Raw genomic sequence first — 10516 nt, 5'->3', positions numbered from 1 at the left:
CCTCAAACTCCTGGGCTCAAGCAATCCTCTTGTCTCAGCCTCCCGAGTTGCTAGGACTACAGGCACACGCCACCACATCCAGCTAATTTTTCTATTTTTTGTAGAGACAGGGTCTCACTCTTGCTCAGTCTGGTCTCAAACTCCTGACCTCAAGTGATCCTCCCACCTAAGCCTTCCAAAGTGCTAGGATTACAGGCGTGAGCTACCTTGCCCAGCCCAAAAACGCATTTTTAACAAAGGCAATACCACTTTGTGTCAACCAATAAATGGCTATTTTTACCTGCAGATGCACACACAGAACAACTGCAATTTCTCCTTAAAATAATTTCCAGGATCATACTGTACAGACCCAAATTACGAAACCTAAGTAAGAAACAGTCCATGACATCTTATGACCTCTTATGGCCAAGAGAGTAATGTCTAAAACATGCAGTTTTCCAGTTCCCAGCCAGAGCTCCTGACTCTACTCCTCCCGTCCCCACATACACACAGAGTGAGGTTCAGCGTCCAGCCCCTGCTGCCAGCAGACCCCAAAGGCACCAGGAATGAAGGCTTTGGAGCTGGCTGGAGGGAAAAGTTGAATGAACACGAATGAGGCTCTGCCAGACGCTCTCACTTTCTGTTTCGTGTCAGTAGCATGTCTTTCCCCCAACTTTTACCTGTATCTCCTTTGTCTTCACACTAACCCCGGAGTTTGGCAATTTAGTATTAGTCCCACTTCAAAGGCTAAAACCTGGCATGCGAATTCAGTAAAGCTTCCTGCTCTGATCATTGAGTTAGCAAACAGCAGACACAGAGTTCCTTCTCCACACTGTCTACAGCTTCGACATTCTCTCAACCCCTTATGTTTTCACAACTTCAAATTTTCGGCCACAATCTAAGCAGATCAACACACAGCATCCACTGCCCTTGTAAAAGCATCACTGCTTCTTCTGAATTCCTAAGCAGCATTCGGATACGCCAGAGAAAGGTTAAGATGACAGCCTCTTGGATCGTCCCCAAAACTTTAAGGAATTATTTCATTCGTCATTGCCAACCTTTTCCCTGGCATGGCACAAACAGAAAGCAATAATAGGTGGACAGCCCACTGGATAAGTGGATGAAGCTGCTCAGGGCCAGAGCTGACCAGCCAGGAGGCCCCCAGCCCCTCTGTGGACCGAGGGCACAAGGAGCTGGACACTCCCGTGACCTGCCTGCTGCCCCACAGAGGCACACCTGCTGGCAAACCTGGACTTACAGTTCTAGAACCCACCGTACATTCCCAGCGGGCCAGACGAAAAGGGATATAAACAAGACAGGGAATAAAAGAGAAACGACAAGACCTTGTAAACCTCAAGGTCTATTTCTCACAGACAGCGGGGAGTTTTCTTTTCCTAACACCGACTTTGGACATGTCAGTGAACTGTAGGGGCTATGAATAAACTACACCCCAGTTCTGCCAGGCATCACGGTCGGGGGTACCCAAATGACCAAAGGAGAATGCGTTTAATAGTGTAATACTGCAAATCTACCACTACGATGGGAAAATCTCTAAAAAAACTCCAAAAAAACTAATGACTAGATAAAGTCTTCCCAAATATTAAGATTATAGCTTGTTTTAATAGCCAGGTATTGGGATTTTTTTCCTAGGTATTGCTACTTTTTAAAGGAAAAACAGAATGTATCTAAAATCTTAACATCTTATTTGGACAAACACAGTATTAATATCATAAGTATTCCAATATCCCTTTGGATTGACCTATGCTTTTGGTAAAAAAAAAAAAGAAAAAGAAACAGAAAAGTATTCCAATACCTTAAAGTAGCTTTTTTCCCTTGTCCTTTCCCCCACCTTTTTTTCTTTCTAGCTCTTAGTTTTTGTTTTGTTTTTTTTTACTATTTTTATGTAAAGCTATCAAACATTCTTGATTTGGGAAAAAATTCGTGCTTTAATTAGAGCAAAAAGCACAGAATTAACAGTTCATTAAAATGCACAAGACTAAATGTGAATGTATCTGTTTATTTAGAGCTTTCAGTGTATAAATTTCAAATAAAATCTATTCAACTGTTGTAGTTTTAAAAATTAAATTATTTTTCCATTCTCTTTCAGGAAAAACTGCAGCACAAATTAACACAGTAGAGAGTAGTGAGTGAAAACAGAATTACATTTAAAACATAGTTTAGAAAACACATGGGCCTCTTTTAGATTAGTAAGTATACTATGTAATTGTTGGTAACAAAAGCCAACAAGAATGAAATACAGACATTATATCTTATGTTTGCATGCATCATAAAGACAACAAAACAAAGTTTTAAATGTTTACTAGAGATTAATATAAACATATAAGTAAGAAAAACCTTTTTTAAATGTTTATCCCAAAGTTTTCTTCTCTGTTCAGCAATAAAAATTTTTACTTTTCAAAAGCGTATGACAGCTGATCAGTACAGATCTCTCACTTCTTTCACACGCACTTTTCATTCTATGACACGCAGTTTAGGTATTAACGATGCCTCTGCAAGTGGAGCAATTTAATGCCCAAACCCGAGTTGCTTCAACGTAACTAGAGAAGACTTAAAGCTAGCGCCGTATCGTATCGAATTGCAGCATACATACTGTATTGCCCCGTGCTAGTCTGATATATGCTAGTCGGTACTGCCATGGTAGCGATGTTAGGTGGGGTTCCTTCTTCCTCTGACCTTTCTTCTTCAATCTTGGGAACACCAGGCACATCAGAGGAAATTTCATTCAGTATTTTTCTAAAATATAATTTAACAGTGTAAGTAACGAAGACATACGGATGAGACTTAAAACAGAAGAGCTTTAAAGGAAGCATCAGTTTGATGCCTAATTATTCTACCTTTTGGGAAAAAAAGGGCCATTACAGTAGGAAACTTAATTAACTTACCTATAAGAGGGTCTTCGTGAAAGGATTTCTCTACGTTTCTGAGAATCGATTACACCTTCTGATTCTGCAGACTCATCTGTCTCTGCAATTGTTGCTACCTATAATACAAGATTTTCTAAAATGCATCATAAAACATAGGGTCTTCTCCCTCGTTCAAAAAATGGCAGTTAAGGGTGCGAGTGTGCAGCACTGAGCCAGGTGCTGTTGGCGGCCACCGAGCAGCGTGACACAGCGAGCAGCTCACCGCCTGGCTCGGGAGAGGAGGCAGGGACACAAACATCTAGGCTGGAAAACACGTATGTGTGTATGGGAAGGGAAGAGACGATGCTACCGAAATGCAATGGCAAGAGTAGCTGGAATGTCACACGAGGCTTCACAGGAAAGGACAAAACATAAAATACACAAGACCTAAGGTCCTAAATCTGGCAGTGCCCTGCAGATCCAGCAGGGAGACAGCGAGCGAGTGACAGAGAACACCTCGTTCTCACCCCTCTGCTCGCAGCTATCACAGCTCTCTTGAGCTGGGTCTTCACTGTCAGCCATAAGATGGGCCCAAAGAAGGAAGAAATAGATAAACAAGTCAGTAAACCAGCCTGGCGAAAGTCAGGGTTTATATGATAAGGAGTAGGTTAGGGCTTGATGGTGGTAGATCTTGAAGGTCCAAATAAGGAATTTCTCCTTAAAAGAAAGATCAGAGTTCTAAGCATGATTTCATTTTCAAGTCAGGTAATAATACGATAATTTGATTATTAAAGAAAGTCCAGAAAATTAAAATAAGCTCTTCAACAACATGACTGCTGTCAGTATATTCAGTTATTTAACTTTGAGGGTCTAGGGTAGCTGAGTGTACAAAGCTCACTTTACTTCATATTATAGTTACATGGGAAATTGATTTGGCAAAATCAAAAGAGCTTATTAAAATATCAACAATGCAAGCAAGAATATATACTTCTCAAAGCGCATGGATGTGTCTATCAATTCACCGACACAAGGCTATGCTTCTCTGGTCATGGACACCCCACATGTGAGCACACGCCCAGTGAAAAGAACTTACTGGAAAAAGTGTTGTTGCATCAGGGAATCATATATCACCACCAACTATTTATCACTTTCCACTGGACTTTCACACATCTGTCATATAATCATAGCAACTTTCTTATGTGAGGTGGGCTATGATTTTACCCATTTTAGAAAGGTGAACACTGAAGTTCATAGAGAGAGATTAAGTGACTTGTTCATGGTCCAACAGACAGGAATTCTAAGACGAGATCCATCAGCACCTGTCTTTACAAAGACAACTGAATCGTTCATTTAACAAAATCCAAAAATAAAAAAAGGCGACCAAATATAAGATAATACTTTCTTGCAATACCAGTCAAGTTAAAACTAAGTAGATCTGGAAGACATCTGTAAGACCAAAAAAAGGGAGGGGAATCTAAGTAGAACTATCTGTACCCCAGTAAAAGTCATAATACAAGAAAGTGAGTGGAAAGACTTTCTTGTTTTACCATTAGTGTCAGAAAGAGTTAGAAACTCTTGGAATCAAGGGTCATCACCAAAAGAGAAAAGAAAAAAGACAAGGGTGAGAATTATTCTTACACTTTTAAGCAACACAGGAAAAGATACCCGTGCTGCAAAGATAACGAAGCTTTTAATATATGTGGACTGCTCACTTCGAACATCATGCTGCTGCCCTCATCCTTACGCTGTGATCGACTCTACTCAAACACGCAGGAAAAGGGCAAGACTGAGCAGGTGTACCTCCACTGTCCTCACAGATTTTTCTGGGTTACCAATTAGGTTCAAATGATTACAGCATTTAAAAGATAATGATAAAATGACCTAAAAACGGAACAGAAATAAATTCAGAAAGAAAAGTAAGAAAAGTATGCTTTAAAAAATGCCTACTTAATAATTTACATCTATTGATGAAAAAAAATGTTTTTAACTTCAAGATATGTCAAAGGTTGATGACCAACCTTGATAATAATGACTAATAAAATACATCTCTGGGTCACAACCACAATAATAATCCTATCTACAAAAGCCAAGGTGTCGTCTCAGATACATGACACATAAACATAACACCAATGTGACAAGAATGTCATATTACTTTCTAAAGATTATATATACTGAATTTAAAATAAACTTATATTTCTATCTACCTACTCATGTGAGTATTCATGAAAACAGCATTGGTACTATAATCTTTATATTACTGAGTTTATCAGACATCTTCTCCAAAGAACCCTTAAAATATTTTTAAGCACCATCGGAGAGCTTGGCTAAATAAATCTGATTTTGAGCAAAGAACAACTTGAAGAAGACAGGAACTGCTCATCTGACAATCGCTCATTCTGCAAAAGAAGAGCTGATAACAAAATTGCAACTCAGGTCAAATCTTATGTGCCGAGCAGGCCACAATGCACTTTATACATAAAAAAGAAATTCTTCCAAATATCTAATAAAAAGATTTGAGCATAAAAGCTACATAAAGAAAAATGATAAAAAAATGAATTAATAAAAGTGAAAAAAAAAAAAGGCTCGGGAAAGTCAAGGACAAATCACCCAGGGAGGAAGCTAACCTGAACGGTTTGTATTTGTGGTGACTGAATGACCGACGGCTGTGGTGTCTGAATTACTCCCTGGACATGTACAGTTTGGCCCGAAGGTAACTGCACTAGAGTTACAGCTGGGGAGCCTCGTCCGGTGCCTGATCCAGCTACAGAAACCTGCAAAAATGATCAGCATGGAGGATTAAAGCTGGACCTTTTTTTTGGTTGTTTTTGTTTATTCTTCAGAAATACCACTTACTCTGATGACTGGCCTAGTTCTCTTCTCTTTTTCCTGCTTCTGAGAAATGACAAACAAGCTGGGGTACTTACCATGAGGGGGTGGTTACTGTCCTGGAACAGTCATTCTCTGAGGTGATAGGTATTAAAGAACACATGCTCCTCACTCTCATGCCCATGCTTCGTTGGCTGAGAATGTTCTAAGCACAAAGTTCCAAAGCGGTTAAACTACCTCACTACGACCTCGCGACTCCTAACAGTGAAGCCTTTTTTAGGCCAGAGTGTAAACTACCCTCTCGAACTTCTTAAGAGAAAGCAGAGGTAGAACTTAAATAGGGTGAATTATTTTCTAATAAATGAAATGTTTGACGTATGTACTCTAGTATTGCTCTAGAGGTAAGCGGATGCTTTTTTCTGTACTGATAAAAATGGCAGCTACTTTTATGCCCTCACAATCACAAGCCAAAGAAATTCCAGGACGCTTCAAGCCCTTAGCGTCTCTGACCCAGAGAGAGCTTACGCCTTGGAGATGGTGAAGCCTCCTAAGACTTTTCGTCTCCACTAGAAGCAGCATCCAGAGAAACAACTGTCTGTCACTCAGCTTGGGCAGAGAGGAGAGAGAAGAGCCATCTCCTACCAACGTTTGAGTACTTTCGACAGAGAGTAAAAAATAATACCTCTACTCCCCTGCACTCAAAACCTGCTAAATTTCCTCATTAGCAAACAACTCTGTCCTATAAGTTAGTATAATTTTAGAAACTTTGCCACATTTTACTAAGATTCGCCATTCATTATGACTCACTCAAAACTAAGACCTCGGAAATGAAATAAGCCACCAGTTTCTGTTATGAGTGGTAGCAGAACCACAGGGTCTAAAACGTTTTTGAAAGAAGCTCTGTGTGTGACCTCGCTTTAGGGAACACGAATTATTTGCAATCTACTTATACTAATACTTTAAAAGAATGATTCAAAACTGGGTTTAGGCCAGGCACGGTGACTCACGCCTGTAATCCTAGCACTCTGGGAGGCCGAGGCGGGAGGATAGCTTGAGGTCAGGAGTTCAATACCAGCTTGAGCAAGAGTGAGACCCTGTCTCTACTATAAATAGAAAAAAATTAGCCAAACAACTAAAAAAATAGAAAAAATTAGCCGGGCACGGTAGTGTGTGCCTGTAGTCCCAGCTACCCGGGAGGCTGAGGAAGGAGGATCGCTTGAGCCCAAGAGTTTGAGGTTGCTGTGAGCTAGGCTGACGCCATGGCACTCTAGCCTAGGCAAGAGAGTGAGACTCTGTCTCAAAACAAAAAATAAACAAACAACAACAACAACAAAAAACTGGGTTTATAACAAATAACTAGAAGATTTATTTACATTGTTCTTTCCTTGGAAAGTAAACTTCTCTGGCAGTCCAAACGCTAAAAATCTTTTACCCATGCAAGAGAATCTATGTGTTGAGCATTGTCCTAGGTGCGCCAGGGTAGAAAGTAGAATTAATAAAACTCACACCTAAAAAACAATAGCACACCAAACCATATAGAACTAATTGCTCCATTTTATAGCCATGAATGTCACAGGAGTACAGAATAGAAACATCAGAACGGGCCTGAATGATAAGTGAAGGCTTTGTGCAAAAGTCAGAGCTTGGGCCAGGCCTTGATCTGAACCTGGATAACACCTGGACAGAAAGCGAGAAACCAGGGCAGAGGAAACCAATATGCAGCCCAAGGGGCACATTCAGCCCGCCTACCCCTAGAGTATTACTGTCCACAGAGTTTTGGGGAAAAGAAAAAGTCACCTCATATGGAACGAGTAGATATAACAGCTACAAGTTAAAAAGCACTGGATTGGAGGCTGAGGCGGGAGGATTGCTTGAGCTCAGGAGTTAGAGACCAGCCTGAGCAAGAGCAAGACTCCATCTCTACTAAAAATAGAAAAATTAGCCAGGCATTGTGGTATGCACCTCTAGAGTCAGCTACTGGGGAGGCTGAGGCAGGGGGATCCCTTGAGCCCAGGAGTTTGAGGTTGCCGTGAGCTAGGCTGACGCCACAGCACTCTAGCCCAGGTGACAGAGTGAGACTATGTCTCAAAAAAAAAAAAAAAGCATTGGATTTATTCTCCAAATGTTCCTAGCACAAAAGGCAACTTTGTACGAATTACAAAAAGGCACCCACCTCTGTGCTAACTGATTACCAAGACACTCCTTTCTCCACACAACTAATTCTCAAACTTTTTCATCTCAGGACATCTTTATTCTCTTAAAAATTATCAATGACTCCAAAGAGCTTTTGTTTATGTGATTTATATTCAGTAAAGTACTGATAAACATTTAACAACCAGATCTTGGGAGGGGGCAACCCTGATTTGTAGCTTTTGCTGATATTTGTGGTGTGACTATACCTCTTATGGCTGATGTCAAGCTACCAACGGATGACACTGGACACAAAGTCGGAAAAATATGTACACAATCGGCTCTCACATGGCAGTACAAGCCAGCTTCAGCACACCACTGGCTATAATCCGTTGATATTTACCATGTTAGAAATTAAACCTGAGAAATTTTTAAAATACTAACTCATTTAAAAATAACAAGAATGAATCCATTACGTGCTAACATAAATAATATTTTATGAAAAATAATTATTTTCCAAACCAAAAAACATTCAATTAGAAGAGTGGCATTGTTTTACATTTTTACAAATTCTTTTAATGTCTGGTTTCACTGAAGACAGCTAGATTCTCATGTCTACTTCTGTATTGAATCTGTTGCAATCTGTTGTTTTAGTTGATATATTAAGAAAATTACAGATATGTGATTAGAAAAGAGAGGAGTATTGTAATAGCTTCTTCAGAAAAACATGAATATTATTCTTGGATATTACACCAAAACTCAACAAATGGTTTCTTTTTTTCGATTTTTCTTTCTTTTTTTTTGAGATAGGGTCTTACTCTGTCGCCTGGGCTAGAGTGCAGCTGCACGATCCTAGCTCACTGCAACCTCAAAGTCCTGGGCTCAAGTGATCCTCTTCACTCAGCCTCCCAAAGATCTGGGACTACAGACATGTGCCACCACACCCAGACAATTTTTTAATTTTTTTGTAGAGACAGGGTCTCACTATGTTACCCAGGCTGATCTCAAACTCCTGGCCTCAAGCAATCCTCTTACCTCGGCTTTCCACAGTGCTAGGACTACAGGCACAAACTGCCATGCATGCCTGACAAGTAGTTATTTTCCTTTTTTGTTGCTGTTATTGTTGTTTTGTTCTGTTTTTAAAGACTGGGTCTCGTTCTGTTGCCAGGCTGGAGTACAATCATACCTCACTGTAATCTTGAACTCCTGGGGTCAAGCAATCTCCCTATCTCAGCCTCCCAAGAAGACAGGACTACAGGCTTGCCCCACCATGCCGGCTAATTTTTTTATTTTTTGTAGAGGCAGGGTCCCACTATGTTGCCCAGGCTGGTCTTGAACTCCTGGCCTCAGGTGATCCTCCCATCTTGGCCTCCCAAAGTACTGGGATTACAGGCATAAACCACCACCTTCAGCCAAGCGGATGTTTCGTAAAGGTAAGTTTGGATGTGGAATCTGAAATCATATCACTTCCATTAAAATCCACTTATCTGTTTTGTACTGTGGATGGATCTTTTACCCGTGCAAAACTTTGTAATATCATGCAGTCATCATTCGGAAAATATTGGCTCTCTGCATTAAGTAGATCTTCCAAATACTGACACATTTCATGACACACTATGACATTCAGTAAATCACCACCAACCTCATCAGAAAACTCTGTAAGTATTGTCAAGCTCACAATGGCCGATGCAGGTTTTCCAAAATTCAAATTTTGGGCTTACAAGCTTGAATTATATCATTGACAATAAACACTGTCAGTTGCTTTCGTTGAAGTCACAGGCTCACTTCATTTGTTTTTGAGAAAATGTCAAGTTTGAATAGCCATAGTTTGGCGATTAGTCATTCTTTTGAGAAAAATGATGTCCTGTGGAAAAACACCGAGCTGGTTTGTCTTCCACTCAAACAATAACACAAGTGCTTTTCCTCAAGAACACCACGGTTCTTCAGCACAGCGTGGAAATGCTTTCTCTGAACATCCCACTTCATGACACAGAATATTCAGACACGTACTCAGGGTTGAGATTTAACGCAATTGATCATTTTTACTGCTTCATCAAGGTTATTCTGAAGAGAAATTGACCTTTTTTGTTGTTGTTAACTGCAAGTGAATGGCACTGAAGAATATGACTAGTACAGTTTAGTGCCACTGATTTGTTCGAGATAAGCCCCCAACAGTTTATACACCCCCCACCATTGTTTTTGCACAATCAGTGCAAATGTCAACACAGAGAAAAAGGAAAGTAACATCTTAGCATTACTGTAAAAATAGTTTTGTCCTAGAAAACCTCCTGAAAGGGTCCTCAGGGTCTCCCTCAGGGTTCTGCGTCCCACACGTGGAAAACAGCTGCTGTGTTCTAATGCAACCCCTACCCCCTGGCTGTCAGCGTAGAGAGCAGGGCGCTCAGACAGGCGGAGACTTCAGCTCCGACACAGCGGCGCAGCCAAATAACCACATCCAGGAGCCCTGACAGAGCGTTCCTGTGTCAGGCAAAATAGAAATGAGACTTTATGACTTAAATAAAACAAAAGCAAAAAAGGCCAAAAATTTTTAACACAAAGACAAAACGTGATTGCCCGGCTTCCATCACATCAGTTCGGGAAAGTGAGATACAAACTTATGACCAGACTCGTGCCCTCGCTTGGCAGAGGATGCAGCGTCCCGCTGCACTGTCCTCTACCCAGCCGCGTGTGCACGGGCAAGAAGGGTGGAGATACCT

General features: G+C 40.7%; 1 protein-coding gene across 7 annotated transcripts in view; it reads right to left on the bottom strand.

Annotated features, from left to right (window-relative positions):
• The window catches only part of CREM (cAMP responsive element modulator), a 110840-nt gene that overhangs the window by 47213 nt on the left and 53111 nt on the right, over positions 1–10516 (bottom strand). For 6 of the 7 annotated variants that reach the window (XM_012642194.1, XM_012642192.1, XM_012642193.1 and 3 more), the window contains 2 exons: positions 2883–2980; positions 2591–2733 (listed from right to left, as the gene is read on the bottom strand). The exons of the other annotated variant lie outside the window; for it this stretch is intronic. In XM_012642194.1, the coding sequence (XP_012497648.1) occupies positions 2591–2733; positions 2883–2980 (241 nt within the window). The remainder of the gene's footprint in view (positions 1–2590; positions 2734–2882; positions 2981–10516) is intronic. 7 annotated transcript variants of the gene reach the window in all.

Source organism: Propithecus coquereli, unplaced genomic scaffold (genome assembly GCF_000956105.1).
Source record: "Propithecus coquereli isolate 6110/MARCELLA unplaced genomic scaffold, Pcoq_1.0 Scaffold177, whole genome shotgun sequence".
NCBI classification, from domain to species: Eukaryota; Metazoa; Chordata; class Mammalia; order Primates; family Indriidae; genus Propithecus; species Propithecus coquereli.
Note: the sequence above shows the minus strand (reverse complement) of the source record. Positions and strands in the feature narration are given on the sequence as shown.